This window comes from Narcine bancroftii, chromosome 7, assembly GCF_036971445.1.
Source record: "Narcine bancroftii isolate sNarBan1 chromosome 7, sNarBan1.hap1, whole genome shotgun sequence".
NCBI lineage: Eukaryota > Metazoa > Chordata > Chondrichthyes > Torpediniformes > Narcinidae > Narcine > Narcine bancroftii.
In genome coordinates this window covers 82,474,058-82,498,083 of record NC_091475.1, presented here as the reverse complement: position 1 = coordinate 82,498,083, position 24,026 = coordinate 82,474,058, and the positions used below count along the sequence as shown (strand labels likewise).

The 24,026-nt window shown below is 45.1% G+C and overlaps 1 protein-coding gene across 17 annotated transcripts in view; it reads right to left on the bottom strand.

Annotated features, from left to right (window-relative positions):
- dock9b (dedicator of cytokinesis 9b) overlaps window positions 1-24,026 on the bottom strand; it is a 346,813-nt gene that overhangs the window by 116,773 nt on the left and 206,014 nt on the right. For all 17 annotated transcript variants that reach the window (XR_011341986.1, XM_069890523.1, XM_069890538.1 and 14 more), the window contains 8 exons: window positions 21,201-21,266; window positions 18,503-18,595; window positions 17,310-17,433; window positions 14,822-14,943; window positions 11,772-11,858; window positions 9,951-10,040; window positions 4,606-4,721; window positions 3,129-3,195 (listed from right to left, as the gene is read on the bottom strand). Coding sequence is in view for 16 of the 17 variants with exons in the window: in XM_069890523.1 (XP_069746624.1) it covers window positions 3,129-3,195; window positions 4,606-4,721; window positions 9,951-10,040; window positions 11,772-11,858; window positions 14,822-14,943; window positions 17,310-17,433; window positions 18,503-18,595; window positions 21,201-21,266 (765 nt within the window). In the remaining variant the exon portion in view is untranslated. The remainder of the gene's footprint in view (window positions 1-3,128; window positions 3,196-4,605; window positions 4,722-9,950; window positions 10,041-11,771; window positions 11,859-14,821; window positions 14,944-17,309; window positions 17,434-18,502; window positions 18,596-21,200; window positions 21,267-24,026) is intronic.

Genomic DNA, 24,026 nt, shown 5'->3' with positions numbered 1-24,026 from the left:
CTGAGGACATCAAACAAAAGACACAGGAGGGAAAGGATTATTTACTGCTTGTTCATCAACACCTAACCCAACCTGAGGACAGTAATCCTCTGAGCCAGCTGTGTTGACACCAACATAACATAGGTATTATAACTCTAGCAGTAAATGGGACTTAAAACCCATTCATTGATCTGACAGATCCTTGCTGTGATTCAATGAAGCACAAGGACACTCAACTCTACCTGCTTAACATATTCAAAGGAAGGTTCAATATTTTTTCAGAGAATAAACATTATTGAGTGTCTCTCATAAAGTAAAAGGTTCAAAGGTATTTTGCAAGAGAGGTGGGAAATAAAATTTGACACTGGACAATTTGAAGCGAGCGAGAGAGAGAGAGAGAGAGAGAGAGAGAGAGAGCGCGAAAGAAAAAACCTGAGTGTTTTATTGAGGAATTCCAGAGATCATGGGCCCGGGATGGAGCAATTAAATATGGGAATGGCAAACAGCCAGAATTGGAGAGCAGAGATCACAAAATGTGGGAGGAGGGGGGTCAAGAAAGAATGGGGGGACAGGGGGGATAGAGAGAGATTCCCATGATTTTCCTGTGGATTGTACCCATCAACTACACTCGTGGGGCAATTTGCAGTAATCAATTAACCCACCGACCCAACCTGGGGGGAGAGGAGGGTAGGAGGGGAATAGGGAAACCCATACAATCACAAAGAAGACATACGGATTGTGCCAGATTCAAGCCTGGATTATATAGGGCAAACTCCACACAGACAGCTCCCGGCATGGGGAGCGAACTCTGGTCCTTGGTGCTGTGAGGCAGCAGCTCCACCGCCTAGACACCACCACCCCCCCTCCCATGATGCCCTCAATTTTCCAACCCTGCCATCTTACTTCTGCAAACCAAAGTTCCTTACCCCAACAAAATTCACCAAACTCAGTTTGAAACTCGCAATTTGTGAGGACCTCTAGCTTCCACCACCCCGAGAGTGACCAAAGGTTCCCTGATATCACCCTGGGATGGCTGGGCTGGAACCTGAGCAGAAATCCTTTGCAAACCCAATTAACTTCATAATCACCAAAGTACCTCAAAAAACTTTTCCCTTTTAATGATCTAGGAATGTTCAGAAAAATCACTGTGCTTCTAAGGGAAAAATACAAAGACTGACTTAAATATTAGCTCAGCTAAACATTATACAATTTGGCCTTAATAGTGGTATATCCTGTCAGCATTTGAAATCAAATTAAATTGGAGAGATTGAAACCAAATTTCAGAAGCAGAATGTAATGAGCCATTATTGTATGCTATCTGGAGGGGGTGGGGGGGGGGGGGGTGCGTGGAATTACATCCTGCTAACAGCTTAATGTGACAGAAATAGCTTTAAATGGATCAAAGTGAATGATGAAAGGGAATGTAATGCAGAACTTTGAGAAGAGATGTTGTGTTCCCCTAAAGGATGCAGGAGAGATGCAATAGGTCATATTGGTCCAGGGGTTTTAGCCATAGGGTTGGAGGGGAGAATTTAGACACTGTGGAACCAGGTTAGGTGCAATAATTCAGAGAGATGGTCAAAACTAAGGCTAATTTGGACAGGATAGACAAAGAAAACTCACAGAAAAGGCACCACAGATCTTTTACAGTATTTGGGAAAGATATGAGGGAGATTTGAGAAGAGCTATGATCTGGAACCTGCTGGGGGCAGACTCAATCAAAGAAGGAAAAAAAAATGGAAATATTCAACAGGTCGGACAGCAACAACACAGAAATGCTGGAGGAGCTCAGCCCACCTCGCACCATCTACAGGAGGTAATAGATCTTTATCTCCTATGGAAGCTGCAAAACCTTGAGTTCCTCCAGCATTTGTAGTTTTACCATAATCACATCGTCTGCAGACTTTTCCGTTTTACTCCAACAGGTCAGGAAGAGTTCATCTGTGAACAGGTAAAATGGGACATTTTGGGTGGGGGGGACAAGTTGGGTCAAAGGGCCTGTTTAACCACTATGTCTCGTCGATGGCTTTTCATTGATAAGGATAAGCACTTGGAGGATTATGGGGAAAGAGGAGGAATGGGAGAGATGGAGAGGAGGAATGGGACAGGTGGAGAGGAGGAATGGGACAGGTGGAGAGGAGGAATGGGACAGGTGGAGAGGAGGAATGGGACAGGTGGAGAGGAGGAATGGGACAGGTGGAGAGGAGGAATGGGACAGGTGGAGAGGAGGAATGGGACATGTGGAGAGGAGGAATGGGACAGGTGGAGAGGAGGAATGGGACAGGTGGAGAGGAGGAATGGGACAGGTGGAGAGGAGGAATGGGACAGGTGGAGAGGAGGAATGGGACATGGAGAGGAGGAATGGGACATGGAGAGGAGGAATGGGACATGGAGAGGAGGAATGGGACATGGAGAGGAGGAATGGGACATGGAGAGGAGGAATGGGACATGGAGAGGAGGAATGGGACATGGAGAGGAGGAATGGGACATGGAGAGGAGGAATGGGACATGGAGAGGAGGAATGGGACATGGAGAGGAGGAATGGGACATGGAGAGGAGGAATGGGACATGGAGAGGAGGAATGGGACATGGAGAGGAGGAATGGGACATGGAGAGGAGGAATGGGACATGGAGAGGAGGAATGGGACATGGAGAGGAGGAATGGGACATGGAGAGGAGGAATGGGACATGGAGAGGAGGAATGGGACATGGAGAGGAGGAATGGGACATGGAGAGGAGGAATGGGACATGGAGAGGAGGAATGGGACATGGTGAGGAGGAATGGGACAGATGGAGAGGAGGAATGGGACAGATGAAGAGGAGGAATGGGACAGATGTGAGCCAGCAGAGACTCAATGGGTCAAATGACCTTCTTCTAAGCTGTGACAATTCTAAGGTTAAGTCACGCTACAATTCCCAAGGCCACAGACGAATGCTGTGGAAGGTGTTCAAGTAGTCTGGCCCTTTCTCAATTGATTGGTTTGTTCAGCTGAATTGACTCAACAAAGTCAACTCGAAAAAATGATCTTCAAGAGCAAACGAGCATCCAGACCAAACTCCTCACAGTCGCCCTCTCCAACCTGAAGCTCTGCTCCAGTTAACACCATTGCATGCACCACTGGACAACATTGAGGTTATCTGATCGTCACCTTAATGTAGGACCTCAGGTAGTGTTCCAAACCCTCGTGACACTGAGAAACGATGTGGACAAGAACCCTGAGGAGGGAAGACAATGGGATAGACATGTTAGTACTCAAAGACACTCAAAGGCCCCAGAAAATTCCAGTTACAGCTTTCATAATTTTAAAAAGCCAGGGGTTAGATCACTAATGTGTACACGTGACAGAATGAGGGCAAACGTGAACTAGCTGGAGAGAAGGGAGAGATTGGAGGAGCTTGGGAGTTCTGAGAGGGGCTAGGCCAGAAGGTTGGGCAGAAAGAGGGATCATCTGGGAGAGAGTGCACAAGATTAAGGAGAGGATGAAGAGGGCTGGGACAGGAGGTGAGTGGGTCGTGGAGGGTGGGTGGACAGATCAAGGGAGGGTGACAAGAGACAGGGTACCTGTTTGCATAGTCTTGGATCAGTGCTCCAATTAGTTACGCAGCCAGATTGATATACAGTCTGCTGAGACCTACACTACACCAACTGCAGGAAGTGGTGAATGCAACTCTGAACATCATGCAAACTCCCATCCCTTCCATGGACTCCCTCTAAACCTGGGAAAGGCAGCCAACACACTGAAGGTTCCATCGCAACCCAGACACCCTCTTCTCTCCCTCCTCCCAACACAGGCTTAAAGACTAGTTCTCCCCTGCAACCATCAGGCTTCTGAATGAGAAACACAAAATCTGCGGACTGGAACCTTGGAATTGCCGCACTCACTTTTCTGTCCCTGGCCTCCCGTAATGTGTAATAGGATGAACAATACCTTGTATTCCATCTCAGCAGTCTACAACCTGACACCATTAATATCAACCTCCAATTTTTGTTAACTCAGCCCCTGGTTGCTTCTTTCCCTCTTCCCTCAGTCTACCTTCTTCCAGTTCCTCGCCCATTTCCCTTCATTCTCCCATCAGAGAACTCACTCTGCCCTCTCCCCATTACTTCTCAGCTTCTTTCTCTCCTACCCTCCCACCCGAATCCACCTATTATCAATCACCTGTTAGCATAGGTCCTCCCCTTCAGCTCCTCTCCCACCCCCAGACCTTTTTAAAGTGACTAGCTGATTATCCACACTCCTGATGAGGGCCTCGGGCCTGAAACGTCGCCTGCCTTTTAATTTCTGTGGATCTGCACATCCAGCTGAGTTTCTCCAGCAATTTGGTGGACTGCACTCGACTACAGCGCCTGAAGATTTTCCAGTTTACAGCAGTCGCAGTCACACCCACTGAGATCGTCCTCGTTTGCCCAACCAATGTTGCGTAGAGATTTCTTCGAACCCATTTGTTCCTTCCTGGGGTCTGAACAAATGCAGAGTGGTGAAGGAGGCCTGTTAATCCACGGCTACATAGATGACAGGGTTCCGGGACATTTGCGTGGCAAGATTTTGGGAAGCGTGGGACCCTCTTTTGAAAGGCGAGACCTTTAACCTTGAAGCTAACTGCAGCTGTCTGCCTGCCACCCACCTGGTAACATTCACGGCGACGTCTTCGTGTGTGGCCCGGGCCAGAACTCGAAACAACTGGTTCAAGATTGTGGGCAGAAAGTTGATCATCACGTGCCCCTCCATGGCATGCAAGCTCTGAAGGGAGAACAAGCAGAAGGGTTTAGTTTATTCCCCTTGGGTCTTGCATCACAGGTCCTGCAGCCCAAAGTTGTCTTCCTCAGTGAGTCCCACTTACCTGTATTTAGCCCACATCCATTCCTCTCGTGTACGTGCCTGAACGGCTTGTGATCACTCCAAATGTACATGCCTCCTACCACTTCCATATACCCAACACCCTTTATATGAAGACCGTGACCCTCGGGCCTCTTTTAAGTGTTTCTCTTTTACTTTGGCCTATGCCTCACTTTAATGCCTCATATCCCACCTGGGCAGTCAGTCTACAGCCATTCTCTGCCTTTTATTGACTATGATTCTGCTCAACCTTTAAGGGTCACCTTCCCTGTGAAGCAGTTTTTTTCTATACTCCTTTTCTACCGACTACAAAAATAACATAAAATTTATTTTATGATTTCAGTCTGTGGCCCCTCCAAGCAATGCACAATGGCCCCTGTTGAGAAGGCCTGGTCTACAGCCCCATGGTGTGAACATTGAATTTTCTAATTTCAGGTAATGAGTCCCCTCTCTACTCTTCTTTTTCTCTTCCCTTTCCCCATTTTTATCCCTTCCCAAACAGATCTCCCACCCATTCTCATTCCCTCCCCGCTTTGACTCCATCCACCCCCACCCACTCCACTTCCACTGGATTTTTCTGCTCTTTCCTCATTCCCATGGGTTCCGTTTAGTCTCTCACATTCTGTTCTTATCAGATAGCCACACAGGTAGCTTTTGTCTCTAATTACTTCCCCCCCCCCCACACTGTGTGATTCAACTTCCTCAGCTGGCCTTTTGGCTTAGAACCATAGAACATACAGCAGAGAAAACAGGCCATTCAGCCTTTCTAGTCTGTGCCATCCATCATTCCGCTTATCCCATTGATCTGCTCTCATTCCATAACCCTCCAGACCGATCCCATCCATGTATTTATCCAATTTATTCTTAAAACTTAAGACTGAGCCAGCATTCACCACATCAGATGGCAGCTCATTCCACACTCCCACCATTCTCAAAGTGAAGAACTTTCCCCCTAATGTTCCCCCTAAACCTTTCTCCTTTCAGCTTAAAACTATGACCTCTTGTATTTATCTCCCCCAATCTAAGTGGAAAAAGCCTATTCATATCCACCCTGTCTCTACCCCTCAAACTTGTAAATCTCTATCAAATCTCCCCTCATTCTTCTTCGCTCTGACGAATAAAGTCCTAATCTGTTTAATCTTTCCCTGTAACTCAACTCCTGAAGACACATCCAAGTAAATCTTCTCTGCACTCTTTTAATCTTATTGGTATCCTTCCTGTAGTTAGGTGACCAGAACTGCACACAATATTTCAAATTTGCCTTCACAATGTCTAAACAACTTCAACAATACACCCCCACTCCTATACTCAAAACTTTGATTTAAAAAGGCTTTCCCTCACAACCCTGTCCACCCGCGACGCCACCTTCAAGGAATTACGTATCTCTTTGCTCCTCCACACCCATCAGTACCCTACCATTTACTGTGCATGTTCTACCTTGGTTTGCCCTTCCAAAATGCCACACCTCACACTTGTCTGCATTAAACTCCATCTGCCACTTTTTGGCTGATTTTCCCAGTTGATCCAGATCCCTCTGCAAGCTGTTAAAATGTTCCTCAATGTCCACAATGCCTCCTCACAAACTTGCTGATCCAATTTACCATCAAGATCATTGATATAAACAAACAACAATGGTCCCAACACAGATCCCTGAGGCACACCACTGGTCACAGGTCTCCAGTCTGAGAAGCAACCATCCACTACCACTCTCTGTTTTCACCCACACAGCAAATTTTGAATCCAGTTTACAACATCTCCATGGATACTGAGTGTCTTAAACCTTCTGAACTAACCTCTCATGTGAGATCTTGTCAAAGCCTTTACTAAAGTCCTTGTAGACAACATCCACAGCCTTTCCTTCATCTACCTTCTTGGTAACCGCCTCAAAAAGCTCTACAAGTTTTGTTAAACACAATCTACCATGCACAAAGCCAAGCTGACTGTCCTTAATCAGCCCATGGCTGTCCAAATACCTATATATACACCTCTCAGAACTCCTTCCAATAATTTACCAACTACTGATATCAGGCTCACCAGCCTATAAATTAACTGGTTTATTTTTGGAGCCTTTTTTAAACAGCGGGACATGAGCTACCATCTAATCCTCCGGCACCTCATCTGTGGCCAAAGACATTTTGGATATATGTCAGGGTCTCTGCAATTTCTACACTTGTCTCCCTCAAGGTCTGAGGGAATATCACATCCAGCCCAGGGGATTTATCTACCTTTATTTGTTGTAAGGCAACAAGCACCTCCTCCATATGTTCCATGACACTTCTGTTTGTTTCCCTTCCTTCCTTATGGACTACACCAGTTTCCTGAGTAAATACTGATACAAAAATTGTTTAAGATCTCCCCCATTACATGAGGCTCCCCACATAGTTGACCTCTCTGATCCTCTAGGGGACCAATTTTGTCCCTTACTGTCCTTTTACTCTTATTATACTTGTAGAAACCCTTAGGGTTTACATTATCTGCCAAAGCAACCTTATATCTTCCTTTTGCCTTCCTTTCCTTCTTAAGTATTTTCTTGCACTGTGTCTGTACTCTTCAAGTACCTCATTAGCTCCTTGTTGCCTATACCTGCTTATACACTTCTCTCTTCTTCTTAACCAGATCACCAATGTCTCTTGAAAATCAAGGTTCCCTATGCCTGTAAACTTTGCTTTTAACCCTAACAGGAACATGCAAACTCTGCACTCTCAAAATTTCACCTTTGAAGTCCATCCACTTACTTAACACAGCCTTGCCAGAAAACAATATGCCCCAATCCATCCTTCCTAGATCCTTTCACATTTCCACAAAATTTGCCTTCCTCCAATTTAGAATCCCAACATGAGGACCAGACTTATCCTTTTCCATAATTAACTTGAAGCTAATGACATTATGGTCAGTGGACCCAAAATGTTCACCTACACAAACATCTGTCACCTGACCTGTTCTGTTCCCTAATAGGAGATCAAGGGCTGTATCCTCTCATTGGCACCTCTATATATTGATTTAGAAAACTTTCCTGAACACATTTCACAAACTCCAAGCCCTTTGACAGTATGGAAGTCCCAGTCAATATGTGGAAAGTTAAAATCTCCTACTATCACAACTATCTGTCTGCTATCTCAACAGATTTGCTCTTCCAATTCTCTCTGACTATTGGGCAGTCTATAATACAACCCTATTAGAGTGATCATACTTTTCCCATTCCTCAACTCCAGCTATATGGCCTCTGTCGACAAACCCTCCTGGCTGTCAGGCCTTCGCACAGATGAGATATTTTCCCTGACTAGCAATGCCACTCCTCCCTCTATCATCCCTTCCTCTCTATCAGGTCTGAAGCAAGGCAAACCTGGAACATTAAGCTGCCAGTCCTGCCCCTCCTGCACCCATGCCTCACTAATAGCAATAATGTTATAATCTCATGTGTCAATCCATGCCCTAAGATCGTCAGCCTTTCATACACTACTCTTTGCATTAAAATAAATACACCTGAAAACATTTTTATCACATACAAACCTTTGATTTCTGTCTGTACATGCAGTTCTCGCATGACCTATTATCCTTCTCACTAACTGCTCTAACACTCTGGTTCCCTTCCCCCTGCAAATCTAGTTTCAACCCACTCGGACAAGACTAACAAGGATATTATACCCTTTTCTAAATCAGAAGAAATCTGTCCCATCAGTACAGGGCCCAGTGATCTAGAAACATGAAGCTCTCCCAACCACACCATGTCGTCATCCATATATTAAGCTGCCTTATCCTCCTATTTCTTGCCTCTCACTCCCTTTGTCTGGCATCTGCCAATCTACTGCTTCTGTCCATCATATTCCATGTCTGCCTGGTTGGCCAGTCCCACCTCTTGCACTCATCCACTTTACACCTCTTCACTAAGTTTCCTCAATCATGACAAAGAGTTTTGGCTCAAAACACTGACCATTTTTTGACTCCCACGGATGCTGCTCGATCCGTTAAGTTCCCCAAGCAGATGTTTGGCTTAAATCTATGCCTTCTAGTTTACACACCCCTAACCTGGTAAAAGGAACATGAATATTTATCCTCATGGTTTTAAAAACTTCTATACCATCACACCTCTCTATCCGTCTGGGAGAAAAGCCCCAGCTTATCTATCCTCCAATCCCCTGAATCTCTTATGCACTGTTTGCAGCTCAATGATATTTGACCAACCTGAATGCAGACAACACTCCAAGTGGAGTCTCACCAATGCCTTGTCCAGCTGCAACACAACGTCTCAGCTCCCACGCTCATTGCCCATGAAAGCAAATGTGCCAAACGCCTTCTTCTCTATTCTGTCTACCGAGACACCACTCGCATGGAACTATGTATCCCTACCCCCAACTCTCTTTGCTCTCCAACACCCCCTTCCACTGTGTTTGTTCTGCCCTGGTATAACCTACCAAAGTAGACTCCAAGGGCTGAATGACCTCTTCATGGGACTTTGTGAGGAGTCAAAGCAGCAATGAACAACTTCCTGGACGTGAAATATCTATCACGAGCACAAGCTGAATAGAACTAACGTAATGTTTTGTGAGACTGGATTCACACAGGAAATGGCAGTTGCTGGAACTTGGAGCAAAATTTACTCTGCTGGAGGAACTCAGCATCAGTAAGAGAAAAAGAACGGTCAACAATTCAGGTCGAGCTCTTCATCAACACTTCCAAAAAAAAAAAAAAATTCGATGAAGGGTCCCAGCCGAAAACATCTAGCATTCTTGTTCTCCCACTGACACTCGACTCTCTCAGTTCTGGCAGCAGACTGTAATGTTACACAAGTTAGACAAACATCATTAAAAGTGACACATGATAATGACACAATTCAACCAAGGGGTGATGTATGATTTCAGTCACCTGTGCGTCACATGAAATTCAGACATCACCAAGCAGCAGAGCTAATTTCCTGATTCCTGAAGCCAACACAATTAAATTTCAAACTATAATTCTCATGTGACCAGGATGAATTTCCATCTGTCACTGGCAGTTTAAACAAATTTCACAAGAAAGTTAGCGAACCATTTGCAGTCCCTCTGGGCATTACGCAGATGAAGCAAAACCACGCTGTTATGAAACAGCATCGAGGTTAATTAATCTGACAGCACAGGATTGGACCTGCAAACTCACCTTCAGGAATTTGACGAGCTCTGATCCCGACGCTTGGGCTCCAGAATCACACTTCTGGCAGTACTGGAAGAAGTTGTTGAGGTGCTGGTCCTGCAGACAAGAAGGCAAGGGTGTGAGGAGCTGGGGCAGGAGTTGGCCATCAGCCCACATGCCTCCTCCTCCACCATTCTCTCAGAGCACGGCTGGTCCAGTCTCAATCTCAGCTCTGCTTCCCCGGTTTCCCCTCTGCACCCCTGCACTTCAAACACCCACTTGTCTCTCCCTTGGTTAAAACTTCTATTTGATCTGTCAACCCACCTTTTGTCCCAGAAGAACCACAGAACATCAGTGCACAGAAACAGGCCCATCCAGTCTGTGCCAAACTCAAAGAAGTTTAGTGGGCATTTTTTCAGCTGCAGCAGATGATTCTCCTACGGGATGCTCTATTTGCCATGAAAATGTAGAGGACACAAGCCATTGTGGCTATGCTAACCGAGCAACCCTTGGGAATAAAGGATTTCCTCCCTTGCCACTAAAGGTCAGAACATTCTTTCTTTTCTCCCAATGTTGCTGAACCTGTAAATGATACAAAATTAAACCCTCACTCATCCTCCTCCATTACAAAGAACACACCACCAGCTGTGTCCTTTGATTGTTCTGCTCTGGTCTGTCAATTACTCAAACTATTCATTGGGAGCTTGCCAGCTCCCAGCCGAGCAAGCTCTTTTCCCCCTGTATCCCTGCAACTGAGTCTCTCCAACATCTAGCAAACCTGTTTGATTTATCCGCTGTTCTCCTACAGTATCCAACCCTCACATCATTTGAACGGGAGAGGAAGAAATTCACAGATAGGATGGGATTGAGAAGGATATGGGTCAAATGCAGGCTGGTGGGATGAGCGTGGTCATCGTGGGCAAGGCTTTTTGCTCATCGTGGGCAAGTCAGGCCGAAGGGACTGTTTCCACACTGCATGACTCTGAGAAAACCAGAACGTGTGGGAAAATGTGCGAACTCCACAAAAACAGCACCGGATTGAACCCGAGTCTGTGGAGTTTGAGGGAGCAGCACTAATCAGTGCGTCACCGTACAAGCCGCGATACTGTTCCAATAGCACATCCCCTCTTCCAGTATTCTAAGCACCAGGCAATGAAGGAAACAGCTCCTCTGTCATGTTAACTACCCTATTGGTGCAAGCATGCAGAAAAGGAACATTATTTTGTGGAAGAGCATTGAAGACAATAATTCATGAATAAGTAAATATAATGTACAGGTACTCCCCAACTTGTGACCTATGTAACTTATGTCCATCCCACATACAAACAATTTCTTTTAAATAAAGAAAAAGTATAAAACTTACACGATTACAGAGAAAAATCGGGCCTATCTATAGTGTCCAACCTCTTGCGAGAGCTGGCCACCATGTTGGTGGTGTCCAACCTCTCGCAAGAGCTGACTTGAAGCCTCCATGTTGAGAGATTTCACTGTACTTTAACTCCTTGTGTCCCATTTTTTTTTCCTGAGTCTCTTGCTCAATATTCTGACGGTCAGACAGATTTTAGAGGTCAGTAGAATCAGCAGGTGCTCAGGGTCCACAACAACATAGAGAATGAGAAGGATTCAGTGATAGAGAATGGAAAGAAATCCATCATTTTACTCTTCAGTATCACAGGTAGGGCAATTCCAACATACATCCATTCCAAGATACGACTGGTCAACCAAGACAGACCATGGACAAATGTAGGGGAGTACCTGTACTATCATTGAAGAGGGACAGACACTACACAGTGGATGCTTTAATCTAAATTTCAAATGTGGAGAATGGTAAAGTGGAAAGTTGCTAACCTGCGTGTAGACCGTTGAGACAAGGTGCGTGGCAACTTTGAAAATATGTTTGGCTCCATCGACCCATTTGATTTCAGGACCAGTATGCTGAAATGTACAACAAAAATCGATGGGAAACTCAATTATCTGAACTGCAATCAAAATCTATATTTTGTGCATTTTCATCACAATTGGGCCAGTCTCGCATCATTCCAACACATCCCAGAAGAAAGGTCACTCACTGGGGACTTCAGATGTAGGGGAAGCAGGCCATTCCACCCCTCCCATCTGCTTCCCCACTCAATACACTCATGGATGATCGATCTAAAACCAGTGCCTAAACAAGAATAACTGCAACGAGATGAGGGAAGAGTTGGCAAATGTAGACTGGAAGCATAGGTATATGGCGGGACAGTGGAAGACTTTCAAAGAGAGTTTTCACAGTGCTCAACAAAAGTATATTCCAGTTAAAAATAAAAACAGTAAAGTGGGGAGAGCCAACCTTGGAAAACCAAGGAAAGGAAGGCATCCAATTAAAAGGTCAAGATTAGCAAAACGTTAAAAAGCAACTGAGAACTACTAAGAAGACAGTAAAAAAGAAACTAGATTATGAAAGTAAACTAGCACAAAATATAAAAACAGATGGTAACATTAAATAAAGTGGAAAAGGGTAGCTAAAGTGAACATGGGTCCCTTGAAAGATGAGAAGGACAAATTAATACCAGGTGATGCAGAATTAGCCGAGGCTTTGAACAACTATTCTGTGTCAGTCTTCCCTGTGTAAGATGCATCTATTACGTCAAAGAGAGATGTCAAGGATGCGATGAGAGATGAGGTCCTTGATACAGTCACAATCACAAAAGAGGTAGTGCAGAATAAACTAGAGGGCCTAAAAGTCGACAAGTCCCCCAGTCCTGAAGAAATGTATCTCAGGGCATTGAAAGAAATGGTTGAAGTTAAAAGGTATGTTTGCATTAATTTTGTTCCCAGTGGATTGGAAGACAGCAAATGTTACACCACTGTTTAAAAAAAGGATGTAGACAAAAAGGCAGGAACTTCATGCCAGTAGCTTAACATTTTCTGATGGGAAAATGCTTGAAGCTATCATCAAGGAAGATATAGTGGGACATCTGAATCAAAATGGTTCCATCAGGAAGTCGCAGCTTGGATTTGGGAAGCACAGGTCACATTAACAATTTTATGAAGTTTGTTAAGGATTAATGAGTACAGTGAACAGAGGGGAACAGGTGGAGGTTTGTGCCCTTGGATCTTCAGAAGGCATTTGATAAGGTGCTGTATAAGATAAGGATGCATGGAGTTGCAGTAATATATTGGTTAACCAATAGAAGGCAGAGAGTTGTGACAAATGGATGTTTCTCTGATTGGCAATCAGTGGTGAGTGGAGTGTTGCAGTGGTTTGTGCAGGGCCTGCAAGCGTACACAATATATACCGATGATCTGGAAGAGAGGACTGCATGTAGCGCATCAGAGTTTGCTGAAGACACTGAATTGAATGGAAAAGCAAACTGTGCAGAGAGTCTGCAGATTGCTGTGAGTGGGCAAATATAGGCAGATGGAAAACATTGTTGGTGAATGTGAGGTCACACATTATGGAAAGAAAAATAGTAGTCCAGATTGTTATTTAAGTGGTGAAAGTATACTGTGATGCAGAGAGACCTGGGAGAGCTTGTGCATGAATCACAAAAGATTGGTTTGCAAGATCAACGGGCAATCAAGAATTCAAATAGGATGTTGGCCATTGCTGGAAGGAATGAAGAACAGGGAGGTCCTGCTGCAACTGTACATGGTACTGGTGAGGCTGCACCTGGAGTACTTCATGCATTTCTGGTCTCCTTACTTGAGAAAGGATTTCCTGGCTTTGGTGGTGGTGCAGAGGAGGTTTACTAAATTGATTCCAAATATGAAAAGAGATTGAATTGGCTGTGACTTAGCTCAATTGTATTTCAGAGGAATGAAGGGGAATCTTATAGAAACACATTTTGACAAGGATTGATAAGATTGAGGCAAGGAAGTTGTTTCCACTGGGGAGGGTGAGCCTAAAACTAGAAGACATAGCCTCAAGATTTGGGGGAATAGATTTAGGATAGAGATGAAGAGGTACTTCTTTTTGTCAGAGAGTAGTGAAAGTGTGGAATGTCCAAGGAAGCAGTGGAGACGCCTCAACAATTATACAGATACTTGACTTAGTTAGAGTGGAATCCCAATTCCACGGCCAGCTCAGCCATTGAACGGTGGAGCAGGCTTAACAGGCCAACTCCTGCTTCCATTTCTGATGTTCTATTGTGACCTTCCTACCTCAGTGGGGGCAGTTGTTCCTTCATTTGGCTCTTCTAATCGATGCTGGTGTTTCTGCTTCACACCAGCCTCCTCCCACCCCTCTTCCTTCCCCTATCCCAGCAACCTTCTTCCGTTCTTCTCTCGCTCATGTGTCATCCCTGAACCCTTCACAGTCTTCACTTCAGCCCCTCCCAGTAGGAAGGAAATCCATGTTCTCCCCACTCTCTGGAGAAAGAAACCATCCCTGGATTTCTTTTAGCTTAACCTGTGAGGAGCAGGGCAAAAGAAGAGGCCATTTCCCATTGGAGAGAAAAAGCAGAAAAGATGATGTTAAAAAGTGATTGTGTGCTGCAGAATCCAGTACTTGCATAGCAAGGCCCCTTCATCTCACCTATTAGTTAATCAGATCAGTGATTCAACAGACAAAGAATTCCTGGAGGAACTCAGCAGGTCAGCCACAGCAACCATGGAGAGAAGTGGACAGTTAACTTTTTGAGTCGGAACCCTCTATTAACACTAAGATAGAATAAGTGTAGAATAGGTGAAAAGATATCTATAAAGGAAAAAAAACCTGCTGAGTCTTTGTGCATTCTACCTCAGCAACCTCTCCCAATCTAAACTGACAGTGACGGGAGCTGTTACACACAGGTTGAGAGTTAATTCAATTACAGATGATGGGTTTACCAAATCATTCGCATTCCATCAGGGTCACAAGATAGTCAGTCATTTGATGTGGCCTTCGTGTAATGGACAAGAAGCAACACAGACCTCACCTTCCCCATTCCCAGCTCCTGGTAGCTGAGGTAGCCAACAGGTAGATTGGCCGAAACTGCGATTTGATTCTCGTTGGTCACCACACGACCATCTTTCAGAATGGGGAGCCAAGCATAGCCAACTGCAAGAGCAAGGAAAGCTGTTAAAACCATGGGCCGAGAAGTGAGAGACAAGAACCCTCACATCACGACGACTGCAGTTGGTAGAAATTGACTGGCTCGTGAGGGGAGCTGCCTCAAGAAGGCAGCCTACATTTAAAAGGAGCTCCATCACCCTGGTCACAATATCTCTCACTACTACCTTTGGGCAGAAGGTACAGAAGCCTGTAGACAAACCCCTCTAGGTTCAAAGTTTCTTTCCAACAGCCATCAGGCTTTTGAACCTCCCCTTCGCAGACTAATCAGGAACTGCTCTGACCTGACACCACAAGAGGACTGTCTGCACTATTGCTGTCATTTTTGCACTTGGACATCCACCTTTTTAAAGTATTTTTTAAAAATTCAGTTATGTATTTAGTACATTTTTTTTAAAAGTTGTTTTGTAGTCCTTTTCTTTTACAAACTCCTGTTCAACTGCAGCAAGTATGAATTTTGGTGCATTTATACACTGTTAAATGTATATGCCATTATTTTTAATTACAAGGACAGGTCTAGTCCAATCTTTCTCATATACTGAGCATCAAAATGGGAAATCAAGTAAACACATCTGGAACTCAAGACCCGAGACCTACTGAGAAATGGGATTGAAGTCGCTGTACAGATGTCTAAAGATTGAAAGTATTGTGGAAACCAAAATTAAAATCAACATGAGAAACACAAAAAAAAATAGTTGCTCGTACCTTGAGCGACTAATTAGAATCTGGAGGGATTCAGTGAGAGAAATGGTAAGTCAACATTTCATAAACCTGATTGTTTACCATGTTATGCTTTTATTGATCATTGACATTACATGGTAAACAATCATACACTCTTTTTCCCAGATTAGGATAGGACATAGATTTAAGGTGAGGGGGGGAAAGATTTAAAAGAGATCTGAGGGGCATCCTCTTCACACTGAGGGGGGAGGGTACATGGAAGTGGTTGAGGTGGTGATAATTGTAACATTTCAAGACCTGTGCGTAGAGAGGTACCTGGATAGGAAGCTTTAGAGAGATATGGGCTAGACGCAAACAAATGAGACAAACCTGGTCAGCACTGAAAAATGGGCCGAAGAGCCTGCTTCCAATGACACTATGGAAAGGTTTTCAAAAACAGTAAACCCAACCACAGACTCCGTGGCCAGCTCTGTCCCTGAGGCTGAGCACAAAGATGCAGCCTGGCCTTTGGGGAGGATGTTCCCACTGCCACCAGTGGCTGCCATCAGATATCCATCCACTCCACCATCTGTGTTAAGACTCAGCAGCCTATCACAGTGAAGGCCTCGAGGAGACAGCAAACCCAGGAAGCAACTTAAAAATATGTTTCAACTCATTCTTTAAGCCTTTAGCTGAACCTCAAGCAAAGACTGGTTCACAGCTGAAATATTGCACAAGTCTGCGTATGCTGGGGTCCAGTGCGGCTCACAAAAGCTGGAGAAAACCAGCATCCATCAGAAGTAAAAATATCCAATGTTTTGGGCTTGGGCCCTGCATCAGGAGTAAGGAGAAAAACAGGCCTGAATAAAAAGGTTGGTGAAGGGAGGAGGAGAAGAAGAGAAAGGGAGAGGAGCGCAGGCTAACAGGTAAGTGGCAATAGGTGGATACAGGTGGGAGGGTAGACGAGAAGAAAGCTGAGAAGTGATGGGGAGAGGAGAGAGGAATAAGAAAGATAGTTCTCTGATAGGAGAAGGAAGGGAAGAGGATGGGAGACAGTAGGATAGGGAAAGAGACAGACCCCCTTCCCCAGACTCTCTTTCCCTACCCCACTGTCTCCTGGCGAACATTTAATTTTACTATTTGGCGTACTTTCATAAAAGTGCAGCTTCAGCAAGGAAGAATTTCAATGCATGTGTACGTTGCACTTGTGTACATGACAATAAAATCTCATTGAATGGCTTGGATAAAAATCTAAGATAAATTTAGTAAGATACCAGTTGCAGTCATCATAGTCAGGAGAACAGTGCTGTTGAACATACGAACTGAGGGAAGGAAAGTCACTGGGTCCTGAGCACACTGTTCTTTGTGGGAGATTTAGCATAGTAACAGGGCCTTCTGGTCCATGAGCCCAAATACACCCATCCACTGACCCCCACGCGTCTTTAGAAAGAGGGAGGAAACCGGAGCACCTGGAAGAAACCCACGCAGGCTCCATTACAGGCAGCGGCAGATACGAACCTGGGTTGCTGGCGCTATGTGGTAACGATGTGCTAAACACGACCCTAGTGCTTTTTGTAATAAAATGATACCCACTCATTACTTAAGATGCAAGAGTGCCTTTAAGGTTTCCTGATGTGGTACAACATGCAATCTTCTGGATATTGTGCACATCACAAGAAGAGAGCAACTACAACCTTGTGATTCAATGGTTTCCTTCTTCTTGGTGGTGCCTTTGCTTGAGTTGTCGCAGCTGATGTGGTAGAAGGTGAACAGCAAGTGGTGCTTCTCGTGCAGTTGTGTTGGGAGCTCCACTTTGATCTGGAACAGAGGCAGAACTCTTAAACGCCAGCTGAGCTGGTTGTCCTCACGATCTTGGAATCCCCTGCCCAGTACTACACAGGGGTACCGTCACGAGAAGGACTGTGGGGATTCACCCTTACCTTCTCAAGGGCAAATAGGGATAGGTAATAAATGCTGGCCGAGCAAGTGATGCAATGGTCCCGCAAAATCATTAATCAAAAATGGAACATTACAGTACAGTACAGTCCTTCAGCCCACAATGTAGTGCCAATAGATGTAAACCTGGCCCTCAACAATCTAACCCTTCCCTCTTTCACACCCATAACCCTCTATTTCTCTTACATTCAACAGTCTTTTGAATGATCACCTTGTACCAGCTTCCACCATCGCCCATGGCAATGCATTCCAATCACCCACCACTCTCTGTATAAAACTTACCTCTGACATCTCCCCTAAATTGTCCTCTAACAGAACAAACTGAATTAATATTAATAGGCCCTTCAGCCTATTAAGGCTATGCTCGCGCTCACAGCAATCCTATTTCCCACTTCCCTATAGCCTATTCTCTCTCTCTTTCCCTTCGGCTCGTCCCAGCTACCCCTCACCAACACACTCCAGGTCATTTACAGAGACCAATTAACCCACCAACTCTCATGTCTTCAGGAAGGAATCCCACGCACTTGCAGGGAGAATGTGCAAACCACAAAGAAAGCACCAGAGTTTGAATTGCAGGGAGTCTGATGACACAGAAACAGCCCCACTGGCCCAGCTTGTCCATTCCAAATAATGTGCCCCCCTGCTTAAGTTCCTCATACCTGCATTAGCCCCAGATCCCTCCAATCCCCTCCCACCCATGGAATTATCCAAGTGTTTGTTAAAGGAAGCTAATGTACCTGCCTCTACCACTGGGTCTGGCAGCTCATTCCATGTGCCCACCACCTTCTGAGGGATGAAATGTTCCCCTCATGTCTATTCTAAAGCCTCATGTTATATGTATGCTGTAGTTCAAACACTGGTCACTGGAGCCAAGGGGCAACAGCTCAAGTGACTGTGCCACTCTGCTGCCCACATATTGTGTTGTGCTTACCTCATCATAGAACTCTGGGTTGTGATGGTGGTGCAAAACCATGGTGAATGCCCATTTTGTAAAAACAGGACCCCCTGGTCTTCCATAAATGCACTGTACAGAGAGAAAGCAGAGATAGCAAACCCTTTGATTATAAACTATGAATGGAAAAGATGTATGCATTGCTATTTAACAATGGGATCAGGGAAACACCCTGCAGTCTGGTTCCACCCTTCACTTTCCAGCCTCTGTTTCAATCTTCCCTACACCTCCTGTGCCGGTCACAATCTCTTCCCCCACTTTCCACTGGACAGAAGGGACACATGCTTGAAAATACAAACCTCCAGATTCAATTTCTTTCCTGCCGTTACCGGATTCTTGAATGGGTCTGACAAAAGATGGTGTCCTTGCACTATTTTTAACTGTACTTTTCTCTATAGCCTGCACTAATTGACTTATATTAAAACTACGACCTACACTGTTGTCTCACTTATTTGTTTTTGATTGCACTAGGTGTTGACTTTCTTGAAAGCAACCAAAACAAAGCGTTTACTGTATCTCAATGTACGGGACAACAAACATCAGTTCAATATCTTTAGCCACTTTCACACTTGCGTCCCATGAAATTGGCCATTCAGTGTCCCAGGATAAGAATGGGGGTTTGGCTTTTCACACTTGACCACTCCTAACTGGGACACTGAATGCTTTCACACTTGCAAGGAGCCATCCACGGTGAAGTCATGACTCATTGAGTGTAGTGGACCTGCCCTAAATCCTGATCAATGTATTATGATCTTATATTTGAACAAAATTATTAATATATAATTATAACATAATTAAGCTTTATGTACAGCACATTATGAACCCTTCAGCCCATTGTTGTTGTTCTGCCAACCTATATAAACCTCTATAAGGGACTGTGGAAAAGTGCAAGCAATAAAGAGTAATAGCGGACAATTTTTAAACAGTGTGGGAAAGTTGGTAGCGCTTTAGCACACAATTTATATAACGTGGGAAAGTTGGTAGCACCATCACGTACTATTTATAAATACCATGGGAAAATGCGATGATGGACCTGCCCTCCCAGAATTTCATGTGGAAGAGAAAAGGCTGTATGCATGGCTGATGCATTGAGCATTCATAGAGGGGTTTCTCTGCCGCATGGCATTCTGGGAAGTCAGGTCCACCATTGTTTTCCACCCCACAGTCTTTATAAGCTGTGCGCTATAGCGCTACCAATTTTCCCATGCTGTTTAAAAATTGTCCGCTATTGCTATTTATTGCTGTTTACTTGTTCTCTCTCTCTCTCTCTCTCTCTCTCTCTCTCACCTCCCCCCCACTGCAACTTTCCCATGGCAAAGTTTATACCTTCAATTTAATCTTTTCTTCCTGCACTCACGCAAAAACTTGGGACATTTCAATCCCACAATGCAATTACCCATTTCACACTTGCCCGATTGCAACGCCAGAGTCTGCACAGGCCGGGGAATATACTACGGGTCAAGGCTGTCAATCCCCGACGTAAGATGACATCATCTGACTCCAGCTTTGAGCTGATTTTGCTTTCACACTGGGATCACTTGCAAGTGTAAAAGGGGCTTTTGTAGTCCAGAAATCATTTTGAAAATCTACTCTCTCTTTTTCTCTTGGGCCAATATATTTTCCACAAGGTGAAGTGTGCAACTCTCACACTAAAACACAAGCACTTTCTCTGAGCGACTTTTACACTTTAATTAATTTTGTTTAGCATGTCGGTAAAGGTTGCATTTATTGACACCATCACTGTCAGGTAGCATGGAGATGATTGGGTTGGTCCTGTCAATCAATCCTAGTACTACTGGAGTTACATGAATGAGATTGATCTGATGAATGCTGTTTTTAAATAACTATCCTTTGTTTCTGCTGTGCCGGACAGAATTTGCTGCAGAATTTAGTTCTGTCGGAACATCGAGATCAGTATTTAGTTCTGGTCCACTGTAGGAGAGATGAGATAGTGCTGGTGTGGATGCAGATGAAATTCACAGGGTTACTTCCTGGGATGGAGGAGTTCTGTTATGAAGAGACTGGAGAGATGAGGTCTGCTCTCCCTGGAGTGGAGGTTATGAGGAGACATCTATAAAATCATGGATGGATTTCAGGAAAATATTTACAACATGGTAGAAGCTGATTCCATTGAAACCCGTGCTGCCAATTACAGTCAAGTAACCTACCAATCCTGTTCATCCTTGAAATGTGGGAGGAAACCAGAGGACCCAGGGAAAACTCATGCAGGTCACAAGGAGAATGCACATAGAGCACCAGATTCAAACCAGTCACTGGTGCCATCCTGCATCAGAGGCAGATAAAACCAGAGGAAATAGGGTGGGGTTAGGAGATTGAAAGGGGATCTGAGTGAGATCTTGTTCATCCAGAAAGGTGGCTGGAACACACTGCCGGGGAGAGCTGAGGGAAGTAGAGGCAATGTTTAAGAAGTCTTTAGGGGAGCACTCATATCTTCTGGGTATCAAAGGTAATGGGGCAAGTGCTGGATGCCAATTGGTCAGTGTGGATATGATAGCCTGTTTCCATGCTGTACAACTCTATTTCCAGCACTTTTGGGAGTAAACTGCCAATTACACAACCATTGAGAATTGTCGACCTTAACTCACTTATTTGCACCGTATTCTCATTAATAAACGGAAACCCCTTCCCCAACCCTCTCAGTCTAAATCATACTAACCCTCAGAGGTTGTGAATCTTCTTCGTCAGACTCCCTGAACTCCATGCAAACAGCAATGTTCCTTGCCTGAACAAAAGAAAAAGGTAAAATTTTTCTCCCCAAAAATAGACTTTATTCACAATAAATTATTTACAAAAAGAAAACAGTTCAAAGTCTCTTTGCGTCCTTAGTGGGCATTCATTCTTATCAATGTACATTGATACATAGTCTCTATTTACACCATTGCCACCACTGTGGCATCTTGTCGTTACTCTTCCCCCCCACCCCCCTTCATTTGAGGGGTTTTCCCTTGGCCAAGTTGGACTGGTCATATTGGCACCAACAAACATTCCAGCACCATCTACTTAAATCAGAATGAGTGGGAGCTCCCTTGAGCAAAGTGCAGTAAAGTTACAAAATAACCTGACTCACTTAGCCCACTCATTAGACACCCAGGACAGTGTGGACAGGCTCTATTCCAATGCCATCTACAAGTTTGCCAATGACACCACAGTTGTCGGCAGAATCACAAACGGCAATGAGGAAGCGTACAGGAGGGAGAGAGATCAGCTCGTTGAATGGTGTGACAACAACAATCTTGCACACAACATTTACAAAACTAAAGAGATGATTATGGACTTCAGGAGGAAGTCAGGGGATCACGACGAGGGCTCAGTAGTGAAGAGGGTCGAGAACTTCAAATTCCTGGGTGTCAACATCTCCGAGGATCTGTTCTGGAGCCTCCATATTGATGCAATCACAAAGAAGGCTCGCCAGTGGCTAGACTTTGTGAGGAGTCTGAGGAGATTCGGTTTGACACCAAAGGCTCTCGAAAACTTCTACAGGTGTATCGTGGAGAGAATTCTGGCTGGTTGCATCACTGTGGTACGGAGGTGGTAACTCTCAGGACAAGAATAAACTCCAGATGGTTGTTAACTCGGCCTGCAACATCACAGGCACCAGCCTTCACTCCATCGAGCACATCTACATGAGGCGGTGTCTTAAAAAAGCAGCCTCTATCCTCAAAGACCCGCCACCACCTAGGCCATGCCCTCTTCACTCTGCCACCATCATGAAAAAGGTACACGAGCATAAAGATGAGCACTGAGTGGCACAAAATCAATGGGCATGTTCAAAAGGAGCACAGAAACTGGAGCCCCAGGGGAGCTCAAAAGAAGCTCAGGGTTGGGGCTCTGGTAAGCTCAAAGAGAGCACAGGATTGAGCCCCTGAAGAGCGCAGAAATGGGGCCCTAGAGAGCGCAGAAATGGGGCCCTGATGAGCGCAGAAATGGGGCCCTAGAGAGCGCAGAAATGGGGCCCTAGAGAGCTCAGAAATGGGGCCCTGGAGAGCTCAGAAATGGGGCCCTGGAGAACTCAGAAATGGGGCCCTGGAGAGTGCAGAAATGGGGCCCTGGAGAGTGCAGAAATGGGGCCCTGGAGAGTGCAGAAATGAGGCCCTGGAGAATGCAGAAATGGGACCCTGGAGAGCGCAGGAATGGAGCCGTGGGGAGCTCAAAGGGAGCACAGAACAGGCCTCTTGGGAGCCCAGAAATGGGCCTTTGTAAAGTGCAGGAACAGGTAGTAAGGAGCTCAGGATCAGGCCCCTGGGAGGCACAGGAACTGGGGCTCCAAAAAGTTGGAAGAAAGAGTAGAAACTGGGGCAGAGGTGAATGAAGAGGGTGCAGGAGCCAAGATCCTAGTGAGTGGGAAGGGTAAGGGTAAACACAGGCAGATACCAAACCATTGGGTTTTCCAAACAACTGGATAACATTGAAATTTCACAAATTGTCCACTGAACTTTAACTGCAGTACAGTTAATCATACGATTTACTTTAGAACAGAGGCAGCCATTCCATCCCTTTAAGTTGAGGTTGGCTCCCAGAGTAATCGCATTCCCCATTAATTTTCCATTTAACCAATCCCCCCCCCCACCCTGAGATTTTACAAGTCATTGACACACATAGGGCAAGTTACAGTGGCCAGTCACCCTTCAATCCTTCCCCAACATCCGCCCCCCCACCCCCCGCCCCGATTCTGCCAGTGTGGAGCTTGTACATTCGTCCTCTCCCCAAATATTTCTGTTTCCTGCCACACCTTTTGTCACTTGGAAGGAAACTGGAACAGCCGAGGAAACGTGCAAACTCTGCACTGGCAGCACCGGAGAGGAGGACTGAGCTAAGGTTGCTGGAGTGCTTAAGGTTTAGGGGAGAGTGCACAGAGTGGAGGGTGCCTGGAATGCATTGCCAGGGGTGGTGGTGGAGGCTGATACAACAGGGACTTATAAAAGACTTTTAGACAGGCACATGGATGTAAGAAAAATGGAGGGTTATGGGTGTGAGGTCATGGAGAATTAGATTGTTGTGGAGTAGGTTTATATAGGTTGGCACCACATTGTAGGTCAAAGGGCCTGCAATGCTCTATGTTACATCTACTAGCTGAGGTGCTCTCAGTGCTCTTTGAATGAGTTCCATGATTTAGATCCGATGACAGTGAAGGAGCAGAGACATTTTTTCATGGGAAGCGGCACAAATTTGGGAGGTGCTGTTAAACAACCGTATCATGTTACTTCATTGCTCTTTACAGAATAGCGCACAGGGCAGAAGTGTGGAGGATGTTCAGGGTGGTGCACAGTCTGCTCTGTCCCAGAAGGTGAAAGCTTAGATTTCCTGGATCCGCCATTTTTATCCAGCATATTAAATACTCTGGGCCAGTGCTCCTGTGGCAAGCAGTGCGTATTCCTGAAACACTTTTTCCCTGCAGCTTGTAGATGGTGTTAAACTAAAAAGACTGCAGATGCTGGAGTTGAGTGCAATTCATAAACTCGTTGGAGAAACTCAGCAGGTCACG